At 38.9% G+C, this 13796-nt stretch overlaps 1 protein-coding gene across 1 annotated transcript in view; it reads left to right on the forward strand.

Moving 5' to 3' along the window:
* cux2b (cut-like homeobox 2b) overlaps nt 1–13796 on the forward strand; it is a 236105-nt gene that overhangs the window by 193862 nt on the left and 28447 nt on the right. Inside the window, exons 5-8 of the mRNA XM_020928253.2 lie at nt 8442–8582; nt 8741–8885; nt 9071–9150; nt 9409–9475. Of these exons, the coding sequence (XP_020783912.2) occupies nt 8442–8582; nt 8741–8885; nt 9071–9150; nt 9409–9475 (433 nt within the window). The remainder of the gene's footprint in view (nt 1–8441; nt 8583–8740; nt 8886–9070; nt 9151–9408; nt 9476–13796) is intronic.

Below are 13796 nucleotides of genomic sequence, written 5' to 3' on the forward strand. Positions count from 1 at the left end.
GGGATGTTTGAGGTGCTTAATAATGCATTATGTTCATAAAAGAGCCCAGGCCCTCAGCACGGGTCCCAGCGGACTACAGGGGACCCCAGGGGGACGCGCCCAAGTGGGGTTTTAAGAGCGGGAAGAGAGGGGAGAGATGAGTGGAGGAATGTGAGACAAGGAGCAGCACGGATTTGGAATTAGGTGTGTTAAAATAGGGGGGGGAATTATAAGAAGTGGCACATTAGAGCTGACTTACAATAGTGGAAGGTAATGAAGTACAAAAGTAAAAGTGCAATAATAAAGTATAATTTTTAGGTATATGTACTTTACTTAGGTACATTTACCATGGATCCTTTTTACTTTTGCTACATTTGAGAGCATATATCTTTACTTTCATTTTATTTTATTTTATTTTTTTACATTACATTTTTTTAATATTGCCTTACAGCTTTGAGTTAGAACTAGGGGAGGCGTGCAGAAAATATCTTTGCAAATATTGATATCTGCCCATATGTGATGTGATGTGATATGTTTTTTATATCTAAGTATTGGTTCCCACTAGGCACAAAAATCACAGTTCAGTATATACCTCAGTTTTGAGGTCACAGTTCAGTTCATTTTTGGTACAGTGTAAAACCAATTGCCTATTGTCTTTTTGTTGTTTAATGAGAAAATAAAATAAATGCAAAGTGCTGTTTGGTAAAACTTATAAGTTAAATAAAATATTCTCAAATAAGCAACAACTGTATGAAATATATATATTTTTTTAAATGTATTCCTTGTAAACAGTAAACAAAACTGTAAAGGTTAAGTTAGCTCTTGTATACATTAACATACAGTCCTTGGCATTTAATAGTAAGGTTATGCTTTTATTTTGGTGACTTCCTGTGTGAGCAGAAGTTATGGTAAAAACATTAGCTTGGTATACAGAAAAGATGCAATGTAAACACAGCAACGTGAACGGTGAAAAACAAAAACAACGGTGAAAAGTTATATAAAAACCTAAAGATAGCAACAGTTGACAGTATTGAATTAATGTTAAAATATGGGTAACGGTTAAACTGTGTAATGAGCTAGTGATACAGCGATCATAATTTCTGTTATTTTGTTCTTGTCTAGCTCTTATGTTTGTTTTATGACACGTCAAGGAAAAGATTAAACCTTAACCTTTAACCATAAGTTCTGGCCTTCTCAATTTGACTGGATGCTACAAAAAACTTTTCAAAAAGTAAAGCGCAGCACTAACACTAAACTCCACTAAAATGAGGCCCGGGCCACGACGACAAGTTGTGCGAGGATTCACGTGGTTTGGAGGGACATTGTCAAGGCGGGGGGCAATTGTTGTCAGGGCGGACCGCCCTAAATATAAAGCGGGAAACACTGCCACCCCAATCACGGACAAGTTCCCTTGTGAATTTTAAAGAGTCAAGCCTTCCGTGTAGCTGCACATGTAAGCGGCGGAATGTAAACACACACAAATTCTGCGAACTCACTCGCGCACAGCCACTCACCAAACTGAACTTCCCATACTGAAATGGTTCAGCACAAATACATGTACTGATACACCCCTAGTTCCCGCCTATTTCTTTGTGAGATTCTGTTTAATAATGTGTCATTCCCAGTTTACAGATTACTAATGTTACCAAATGGTATCCACCGCTCTCTACTTCACGATTTTCTGGGTCACCATAAAAAAAAAATCTATAATTTTCTATGGATTGATGACCAATGTCCTGAACTTAATTCAAGTAAATCCATAATATTCCATAATATTTTCACATCACATATTTTCAAGATCAGATATGTAACAGTAAAAATAATACAAGAAAAATAATCGCCTTAAGCCTCATACACTGATAATTAGCTTTCAAATTTGTGTTGCACCATTTCTGTAAGTCTGAAAACCCTTTTGGCTTTGTAATTGTTTTGTACTATTTTCGCTGATAATGAAGTTGATGTAGTACTGTGGTCATTTAGCTGCAGTGTGGATGCTACTTAGAAGCCTGAGAACATGCTTGTTTTATATCTAGGTGTGAAAAATAGTACTACAACTACATTCAATCAAGACTGAAAATGAATTAACCATGACTTCTACCATTACACAAAATATCACATTGTTGAAAGTTTTGATGTTCATCATAGTCAGTAGCGCTCAGTTTTTGTCCAATTACGGCTTCCATCGAAACATGATTGTAAACAAAAGAGGCTATAGCTTAGAGCTCCTCACTTACATCTTGTCTACTTATTATTTAGAGGTCAGATTATCAAACCACTGTACTGTCTTTGTAATAATAAGACAAAATCCAAAACAATAACTAGAACTGCCTGAAGTCAACAAAACTGATAATTAACCAAGTTTTTTAAGTTCTGTTGTGATGATGTTGAATTTCATCATTTCAGTTTTGCCGATAATGAGGTGATTGTCCTAAAGTTTGAACTTGAGCTAAATATTGTCCCATTTGTGGATGTGAGAGAGAGAGGGGTGCTGGAGGCCTGGAGCTGGGGTGTGTTCTAATCATTAAGAGTTCACTCTATTCAACCATTTGTCCCGTACTTGCAACAGGACCAGATTCAAAACAATAACTAAAAGTGCCTTTAGTGTACAAAAGTGATAATTAACCACACTGGTAAGTAGCTCACGGATCACATTATATTATAATAACAAGAGAAAAAATACAAATGGTAATAATAAATTCTAAATAAGTAGAAAAATAGCAAGAGACTGGTGTCAGAAAGGCATAATTATATAAATGTATACTGCGTGTACAAGTTAAAATAAAATAAAATAGAAAAACAGTGTAAACATGATATGATGACTGACTGGTGTAAGAAAGCTTTCAGAAATATCTGTGTGCATAGGATAGAAATCTGTGCATATTTGGAAAATCCATGCATATTTGACTGCATAATTGAAAGCATAATTGTAAATTTTCATTTCATGATTGTTATTCTTGATGTCGTAACTTTTCAATTTGTATTCTGATAAAATAGACACAATACATTATAAGTACGACTGGACTCATTCTAGAGTTTACGAATATTTATTTTATGCTCAACTACAGCCAAATATGCACAGATTTCCCAAATATGCACAGATTTCTATCCTACTCACACAAATATTTCTGAAAGCTTTCTTACACCATAGACTGGACATAGGGTTGCTGTACAGTTGTATGGAGTATGATATGAATGTAGTCCTGTATCTCTCAGTGTTTGAGCAGTGCTGTAGGAGCCCATTGGAGAATGAGCTTCTCTGTCTCTCTATAGTCTAAAAACCCTGAAATAGCTGCTGCAATCATGTTGAATTTTATCATTTTGTTTGATTGAAATTTGTTAAACGTGAACACAATCCGTGTTCTGTCAAATTCTTTTTTCCTTGGAGATGTTATAACGTTGTTTGGAATGTTTCACAGTATGCCTTTAAACATTTCTATCTTCATGGAGCCCAAACCAGACCAAGTTACAGGTCAGATCTGTGGAGAGGCAACCCCGCTCACAGTCAGAATGCCTGTTTTTCTAAATATTTTTGAGCAACAAAACCACCTGTAATTGAATACATGTAAAGAGCTTTTTAATGTCACACTGTGGAATATTCCAGGAAGAGGAGTGACACATTTATAGAAACACACAGGCGACGAACCCTCTACCAGAGAAGTTACACAATGCACCTTTAACTGTGTCAAATTTTTTTCTCTCTCCTAAATTTGTCTAATCTTATTGTTATGTCCTTCTTATTGTCTTCCTTATTGTCTGTTTAATACAAAAAAAAAAATAAATAAATCATTGTGGTCATTTGGCTATCTTGGCTATCCCAGTTGTGGATGTGAGATGAGTGCTGGACGGGTGCAGAAAGGGGCGAAGGAGGGGTGCAGTTTGATCAGGTTCGGGGTGCGTGTGGCAGGTGCGTTGGGGCGGTCCGTCTTGGCCTTGTCAGCGATACCACATCATTAGGCGGCGAGCGCGGCAGGGAGCGCCATTACGTCTCCCTGGGCTCTGTGCAATTACGCGCTGACATAATTAACCCAGCAAGCCCATTAGCCGAGCGTTGGCCGACTGAAGAGAGGGGGAGAAAAAAACTATAATTATTTGTTGTGCGCATGTTAATGAGGCCAGCTGTGTTCCCATCATACAACACGAGCAAATTAATTTACAAGGCTGCGCTCCAAGGTTTTTTCTTTTCATTCAAAACATCTTGTGTGTTATTTTTTTTTTTTTTATTTTTATTATTCTCCGAGTGGACTTCAAGGTTCGTAAACACGCTGCTGCAATGAACAGTAAGACTTGTGCCATGTTGTTGTCAAGAGGCAAGAGTAAGTGACAAGAGTGGCCACTTTCACCTTTACAGATAAGAGGGACTGTTGGAAGTACAGTAGGAAGTATTCTTTTAACTTGTCAAGGATTATAGACTTGAAGAAAATACTCCAGCTAAAATTTGGAGGTCGGTTAATACAAAACTAGAAAAGTGATCCTTTCCTGGTGTCTCATTTATAAATCTGCTAATAGAATTCTTGCTAAAAGTGTACAAATGTCCTCGTTCCGTTCACTTCTCCGTGAGTACAAATTGCATTTTGCCTCATCTTATATTAAAGGGCCTATATTATCCAAAATTGACTGTTGTGAACTTTAATCCAAGTTATGATGTTGTCACGTCCTCAAAAACAAACCTGGAGTTGTGTTTTGTTTCATTCACACATGTTTGAGTAACCCTTTCTCATTAGTCTGTCTACATCTTCCAAAATCAAAGTGCTCTGTTCCACCTCGTGATGTGATCAAGCGGTAGTTTGCAAATTAAGAGTTTACTTTTACTTTTTGTTCAGTGGAGATTGGCAATTCCAGGGTTGAAATTATTCTTGTGATGGTGTAGTGTTTAAAAACACAGTGATGCACTTCCTGTTTCTGTTTGAGAGAACTCTAAATGTGCAGGATTCGTGTGTTAAAAATATCTCTGAATGAAACAAAACTCAACTCCAAGTATGTTTATGATGAGGAAACCACATTTTAACATTACAACAATGCATAATATGGGCACTTAAAGAGTTTGGCAACCAGACCACGCAATCCCATGTCAAATTATTAAGGCTATGTTCTTAACAAAAAGTAGACGGCTGCTTAGGGCCCCCAAAGCTGGAGGGCCCCCAACCAATTAGAGCAATTAGATTTTCTCTCAGTATGATATTAAATGAGAGTAGTTTACTTTTAAACAATAATCATAAGAAAAACTAATAATAGTCATATGTAATGGATGTAAACAAAAATGTAATTGTACTAGCAAAAAAACAAAACTACTTCCAGTTCTGGTTATCTAGTAGGCGACCTAACTAATAAAACAAGTTTCTAATCCACCGTAATTCAAATGTGCAGAGATGTGCATGTCTCAAGAACAATGGGGAAAAACAGACAGACAATATTTATTTATTTATTTATTTATTTTTATTTTTTTTTAAGTGCATTATAGTGAGGGCCCCAAACTCAAGTTCGCCTAGGGCCTCCAAATTGCTAACTCCGCCACTGAAAACTACCACTACATCATAATGTGGAACAGAGCATTTTGAACATTGGAGATGTAGACTTGGGTTACTCAAACATGTGTGAATGAAACAAAATACAACTCCAAGTATGTTTTTTGATGAGAGAACAACATTCTAAAAAGCTCACAAGAGTCATTTTTGCTTAATATAGGACTTTTAATTCAAGACTCACACGTATGAAACTTATATGAATATGCCATTTATCAAATACTAATGGTATATCAGACCTGACAAGTATTTTAGCTAACAATCAACCTTTAAATCTATCACAAATATACTCGCAATATTCATTTTTTATCTGTAAATCTGTAGAAGATACTATTTAGACGATACTGTTAAGTTAGTACCATAAATTTTCTGCTACTTTCAACACACATCCCATTTTAAAACATGACAGCTGTCTTTATGGTGCGTTTTCTGGCATTTGATATTCAGTCGGTGAACCACGTCTCTTTACCTTGATGTGGCAGTAAGCGTGAGAACATAGTGCAAAGTAAAAGAGGTAGCGGCGCCTTTTGTGTGCGAACAAAACAACAAGTGAAAGAGAAACTTCTTAACCTGCTCGCTGAGTCTTTGTCTGACACTGGCAAAGATGGAGGAGTTCTGACATCAACACAAAAGCACTTTTAAAGAAGAAGACGCGCCGAACAAAGAGCGCAGTGAAAAAACATTTTGAATTAACATGAAATAAAACCAAACTTCACTCAAAATGCACCAAGACGTGAATGCTCGTGCAAAGTGGTAAGGTGATATAGAACTATGGGATGAAAAAATGCAGACATATATAAAGGTACTATTTATTTTTTTTGTTATGGGCTAAATTCTCATATAGAAATATCAGTTCATATTTGGTTACCAGTACATTTGCAGGTGACTGGAAGTTTGTGGTGGATAACCCCTAACCCTAAAAATCAAATCCTATGTTTTTGTTTGTTTGTTTGTTTCTTTGTTTTTCTTTGGATTCCACTTCTTAGAGTTCACACTTCACTGTGATTGGTCATACTCTGGGTGAGTGACAGGTGGACCAGTTGGAGGAGTGAGAGGGGGAAAGTAGGTGATATATGTGAATTCATCAGCCTGTTACATAATATCCTTAAAAATTCTTTGGCGCATAAGGAATACAGCCATTATTTTTGATATTGTAAATGCAAACATTAATGTAATTACACAAGGAACAGGCTCTAAAATAGCATCTTGTTATAAATGAATGGGGGGGGGATAAAAGACCTTCACAATATTGTTGAAGGTCTTTTATCAGTACATGACTGATGAGCAATGTTTTTATTAAAGATAAAATGCTTTATATTCAGTCACTGTGAATAGTAAAGTATGTCCCAGTTTTTCTCAATTTGCATCCAAAGAAATAACTATATTTGCTCTTCTTTCCCTCTTTCTCCAGTTCACCCACACTGTGGTAGGTAGGTAAGCCTTACATTTGTGAGCAGGTGAGGTTTGTCATTATTGTTTGATTATTGTGATACCACAATAGTTCTGATTCAAACCTTTGCTGTGTGTGTTAGCAGAGGATTCATTAGCACATGTGTCTAAAGTTATCTAAGCTTTATAGTGGACGGAGCTGAGCTGCTGCAGATCCTCTGTCCTGAGAGACCTGCCTTTGACGGGGTTAATTTGTGTTCTGACTTAAGTTCTATCCCTTCACTTTAAATTTGACTTTATTTGACTCCCCTGCTGCTGATTGATAATCCGGCTTGTCGGTGAGTGCGGGATCCGTACTATAATGTGTGTGCTTTGATCAGTCAAAGTTGAAAGGATATATGGGAAAGAGGCTGATAAAGTGATTTCTGTGACAGAGAGTCAATGGGAGAGCCGTGCTTTAAGTCATCCTGTTTGTCTTAGAAGAGTTGTGCTCTTAATAGTCATGTCCCCAGTGACTGATGCAATAGCTGTGCGCGCAGTGTAACAATGAAGCCGACAACTGTAAACGGTCCTGGGAAAAATAGCTCAATCAATTAGATGGCCCAAAATGTTTGTCTGATGAAAATGCAGATGTAGCCAGTTGCAATGCGTGGTCAGGATTTCAGCAAATTGCACTTTGTAAACTTTTGTTTGTGATGAGTGGCTGTGTTGTGGCCTGCAGACTCCGGATTCATTCTTCCAACGGAATCTGGCAAAGTTTAAGCGTCTGTGGCTCCAACTTCTTATAAAGCCACTTCAGAGCGATCCAATCGGGCTCCACGCGCCGAGGAGACGAGTGGATGAAAGCTGTGGGAGAAAAGTTTGTGCAGCAAAGCAGCGATTTTGCAGCTCTTTTGGAGTTTGAAGTATGTGCGCGTGGGCGTGCACGTGCCTCTCTCCCCTGAGCCCTCTCTGTGCCTGGCACCACAGTCACCTCCTTTGGTGTTGTCGGCAGGTACACAACAGGCTGCTCTTCTGAGCTGAACTTTTGGGGAGGGGAAGAAAGGCGAGGCAAGATTAAAAACACTCCTGTGATGTGGAGTGCCGAGCGCCTCCTGAGGATTCCTGGCATAATAATTTAAATGATCAAATGATACAGAGGAGACTTGTTAGCTGAGAAACAGCCTCCTAGTTGGCCCCATGGGCCCGCTGCTGCCGCGCATGCATTGCAAAACAGCTCCTCTGTTGTGCTAAAGAATCACACTTTTTTCTTTTTAGGCCTTTTCAGGAGCAGACTTGTGCTGTGTGCGAGGTGTGCTGGGCCTGCCTCTTGCCTGTCGCTCATGTATGGCACTGGGCTCATTACACAGGATCTCTGATTGAATATGTACGCCTGGTCCTCCCTGTGAACTGTTCAGGTCTCAAGTCACTCTGTGGGACAAGTCTCAGTGGAGTCTGTTTAAAACACTGTACACATGTACTTTACAGGCAGCAGTCAAAAACACATATTAGACTTTGAGGGAACATGCCTGGGTCTTCTTCTTCATACTAAGCAGTATAATGCTTGTGTTGCAGACCCTGCCCCTGTGCTGGAGGCGTCCCACAGTCTGGAGGAGAGGCTGCAGAGGCTGCACAGCTCAGCTCCAGACGGAGAGGCCCTGGTCCAGGAGATCTCTGGGCTCTGGAAACAACACCTGCAGTGCCTTAAACACACAGGTAGTACCTCCTTACTCCCCTACAATAATCATAAGAGAACTAGAAAAAGACTAAAAGAGTGCACTGTTTGTAGTGTGTCATGGTAAATAACTAATGATATTAAATTAACGCTCTTGTCTAGTCCATGCCTGATACCTCTCCTCTGTTTTATCCCACAGAGGACAGTGCAGTGGTCCCAGTGTCAGACTCAGACCAGACCTCAGAGCCCTGTCCCAGCGCCCTAATGACCCCCAACAGCACCCCGGCCCCTGGGGCCCCTGGATCTCCTCAGCAGAACCACCAGGAGCAGGCACAGGACGGAAGGTGAGCAGCTCTGTTTATCATCCACTCACTCATTCAGTGTATCAGGGTTGTCATGATCCTATTTTAGTTTTTAAATTATTCTTACAATATTCATCATCATTGAAATACTTGTTGAATGTTTTATTTTACACTGTGAAATAGATTGACACCAATAGCCTGCTTTGAATGTTCTGTGTTTGCTGCAGGGAGGAGGAGGAGAGCTCAGATGTGAGTGTGACCCAGAGACTGTCTGAAGCCGAGGACAAGATCAAGGCTCTACATTCATGTGAGTGTTTACACTGGACCAGGGTTCTGGGGCTCCATATGGCGACCCCTACTGAAACTACAAGATTGTTGCTTTTAGACAGAAATAAACTTTAGCTTTTATGTTATACTTTAGTTTATGTATCACAGTCATATTAAATGCACACAGACAAAACAGTAATAGTAAACTTGACATAATTATATTGTCAGACCTGCTCAGAGAAAGTTGGAATGTTATTAGAATGTTATAAAGTTCTTAGATCAATGTTTGTCTCGACAGCTTTGGACACGGCACAGACTGAGCTGCGGGACTTACGGTGTAAATACAATGAGGAGATCAGTAAAAAGTAAGTTATTACAACAACTTCATAACTTGTTTTAAAATTTAACATGCTGTCTTCAAATGCTTTAGCACTCTGATTGGACTACATGCAAGTGATCAGCCCAAGCTTTTGTTTTCTTTTTCATTTTTTCTTTTTACTTGTTTGTCAAGTACTTTCAGACAACAAAAAACAGGTATCCATCTGCCACCTTCAACATCTTCAAAATAAAAGTCAAAGATGTTTTTGTAGCTCAGGAATTAAAATAGTACTTAAAAATCTAACTTTTATGGTGGATGACCTAGCTGTCTCCATGAAGCTGTTATTGTTTTGCTAAGAATGTTCTACAGTATAGCCTTAAAATGACCTATGATGCTTTTTTTATTGCTCTAACATATCTTGACAAAACATGCACTATTACTGTGAGTGGGGTCACCGCTCCACGGATCTGATCTTTAACTTGGACCTGGATAGATAAATTAATGCCATATTGTGTAACGTTCAAGACAAAGCATTCACATCTCCATGGAGACAAGCACCTGAAAAGTTACACTTTTAGTGTGCTTTTAACAACTCCTCCAGGCTACATCTTTTTGACTTAGCACAATTTCTGTCAATTCAAATAAGTTCAATGTTAGTGCAGGCAAAATTATAATAAATCAACTTAAAGATGCATTGTGTAACTTTTGGAGGGTCTGTCAAATGCTTTTCTCCATGGAAATCTTGATGCTTTGTCTGGAATGTTACACACTATGGCAGAGGTGGAACCAAGTCATTGTTTTGCAAGTCTTAAGTAAGTCTAAAGTCTTAGACCTCAAGTCTGAGTCAAGTCCCAAGTCAAATACAGGCAAGTCCAAGTCAGGTCTTGAATCACTGGCCCATAAGTCCAAGTCAAGTCATTTCAAGTCTTTAAACCAAAGTACCAAATATAGCTGAGATTTTTGCAGTTTATATGAATGTTAAGATACATTTTATTAAAGAAAAAAAAATCATAGTATATTTATATTTGAGTATTTATAGAGTATGTAAGAGTTGTAGAAATTAATTTAGTACATTTTTCCTTTTTAAATGTCTTCACAAGATCTTAATGTGAATCATTACGGTCAGAATAGAAATAATTAAAAGTGCTTCTCAAGTCTTCTCAAGTCACAGGCCTCAAGTCCGAGTCAAGTCTCAAATCACTGATCGTCAAGTCGAAGTCGAGCCCTAAGTCTTAGTCCATTTTATCAAGTCAAGTCTCAAGTCCTAAAAATAGTGACAAGTCTGACTTGAGTCCAAGTCATGACTTACAAATCCCAACTGTGCACTGGGGCATTAAACCTTTCTATCATCATGGAGACCAAATAAGGCCAAGTTACAGGTCAGATCTGTGGAGAGGCGATAACATTCACATTTAGGTATATTTGTAGCAATAAAACCATCTGTAATTGAATAAATGTAAAGTAAATCTGTTTAATGTCATACTGTGAGAGCAATGACAATTCCATAGAAACAAAAAGATGATGGACCCCCAGTCGAAAAGTTACACAGTACATCTTGCATTGTTCCTCGTAGATTTATATTGTTGGGTTCGGCGTGCGTTTAGCGTCATACCCCAGCTGAGAGGAATGCCATTGTGAACGCCGGGAGTGAGAGTGACTGAGGCCGTAATACAGGTCGATGAGGGAGAGAGCTCTGTGCCGGTAGCTGGGCCCTGACAGCCCTCAAGAAGAATTGCTCCATTTAAAGATTGCTTCAGAAAACACTCTACCTTGTCCTGGCTTTTGAGCGCCACGTATCCAGCACAGGGCCCAAATGAATCCGCGCTGGTATGAAGGATGTCGATTCACAGTAAACAGCTCTTTGTTTGGGTTGAGCTCCAGAGCACGGGCGGCCACAGCTAATGGATTTTCTCCCAGGCTTAATCCATGGCACGATTGAACTGATGTTTCTAGAGCAGCCACCATCCATTCTGCCAGGCCCTCACCTTTCGCCGCGCTTCGTTGTATTGGAAGACTGCGTGTTATGTGTTTGTCAGGGACTTATTTAGAACTGGAGAGAGAGGCCGGTAGCTGTCTACTAGTAAATAATACAGCTATTCACCTGCAAGTATTACTCACATGCAAAGCTAAACCAGTGAGTGTTGCTATACAAAGATTCGATTTTGACGGCCTTATATTACACTGATTCTCGTGAGCTGGAGTTCTGTTTTGTTTCATTCATACATGTTTAGGTAAACCTAGGTTACTAGTCTGTCTGTGTTCTCCCTAGTGATGTCATTTACTGGTAGTTTTTAGGTGAACATCTCCTTTTACCTTTAGTGGATTTGGATAGTTCCAAAGCTGAAATCATCCAAATGATTCTAGTGAAGAAGTATGGAGTTTAAAACTTATAATACCACATGACATCACAAGGTGGAAAAGTGTGTTTTCAGTTTGAGAGAAGAACCTCAGCCTAAATATGTGTGTGTTAATGAAACAAAACACAACTCCAGGTTTGTTTTTGCTGAGGAAATGACATTATAAGATAGATCAGAAAATAGCTTAATAGCAGCCCGTTAAAGTTGTAACTTTTCTGCTTGAGGGTCGGCCACCTGCCGCCACCTGGAATGTTCGGCATAACGAAGAACATTTCATTTATCCATCTCCATGGAGACAAGCAGAAGACGTCTTCAGGCCACGTTACAGGTCAAATGTGTGGAGAGGTGGCTGCACTCAAAAAAAGAATGAATGCAATGAAAACCCCTGTAATAGAATAACTCACTGAAAGTTATGTGTTATGCTGTAAAAATGTTACATAGTGCATCTTTAAAATGTCATACACCTCTGTTTACTTCTACTACCTTTTTATCCTTATTACTTCATAAAAAGGTACACATTGGGACTTGCAGTTTATATACATGTTTGATCAAAATGCACATTCAAAGTGAGATCCCAAACTTTAATCCATATATTTTCTTCACGACACATTCTGAAATAGATTTTTTTAATTTAAAATTTTTCTGTTTACCAAGTTATAATGAGTAATTTTGAGTCATTTATTTTAAAAGAGACATTTTATGGAGCTTTTTTAGCTTTCCCTATTCCTTAAAGGTGTGCTATGGCTACCATAGCTTTTTTGTTGGGGCCTGTCTCCTGCTTGTTTCTGTGGAGATGCTCTGCCTAGAATATTCCACAGTATGACATTAAACTGCCCTACCTTACATTTATTCAATTACAGGTGGTTTTATAGCTCAAAAATTCCTAAAAACATGTATCCTGACTGTGAGTGGGGTTGCTTCTCCACAGATCTGACCTGTAACTTCTGGTTTGGTTTCCATGAAGATAGAAATGTTTAATGCCATACTGTGAAACATTCCCAACGATGCAGGAACATCTCCACAAAGAAAGTTACACAGTGCACCTTTAAGATGTGTTGTCGTCAATGCGATATACACTCTTTTTTTTCTGAACACTATAACATCATTCCAGTTGCCTCAGTCCCTGTCTGCAGCACTGACCCTGCCACACCTGTCTCTGTCTCTGCTTCCTGCGCGTTGATAAAAACACTACATTTGTGGAGTCGGGCTTGAGACGCTGAGCAGATAATCAATACAAAACATTTTGCGCAGTCTGTGAGTTCATTAAATGTGCAGCGGACACCTGCGAGTTCTTCCTGACAGTGTGTGGAGACATCTGTCCCAGATGCGTCAACGTCCCGGAGCAGGGCCAGCACCGAGGCAGCTCCGGGCCAGGCCTGAGGAGCGTAGGGGGTTTAATGGTGATAGTAGTGGGGATAGTGTATTGTAAGCTCTGCTGTATGTTAAAAGTGCACTGTGTGACATTTCTAGTGGAGGGTGCGCTACCTACTTGTCTCCATGGAAATGTTATTGCTTTGTCTAGGATGTTCCACAGTATAGACTAACCCTATCTATAACGAGGGAGGCAAGCAGGTTACAGCACTAAGTTACAGTTCAGATCTGTGGAGAGTCGCCCCATTCACAGAAGAAATTCATGTATTTTTGAGCGATAGAAACAACCGTAATGAATAAATGCTGTATGGATATGTTTAAAGTCATACAATGGAACATTCCAGAAAAAGCAATAACATCTCTATGAAGGCAAGCAGGTAGCGGACCCTACACCACAAAAGTTACTCGATGCATTTTTAAGTAATTGCTTTGGATTGGATTTTTGGATTAGTGGTAAATATGTGAGACGTTAATATTTAAATATTGATGTATCGTATCATTTAATGTGATGATACAGTATCGATATCGTGGGTTGCTGTATCACCAAGAGTACTTTTTGGTATATTTTATGAAATTATTTAGTTCAGTGCTACAGTTTTCTTGTTTGTTCAGAGGAAGGAAACATATTTATGCAACACA

The sequence above is a fragment of the Boleophthalmus pectinirostris genome, unplaced genomic scaffold, assembly GCF_026225935.1.
Source record: "Boleophthalmus pectinirostris isolate CB_2022bp ecotype Guang Dong unplaced genomic scaffold, ASM2622593v1 HiC_scaffold_4, whole genome shotgun sequence".
Lineage (NCBI taxonomy): Eukaryota > Metazoa > Chordata > Actinopteri > Gobiiformes > Gobiidae > Boleophthalmus > Boleophthalmus pectinirostris.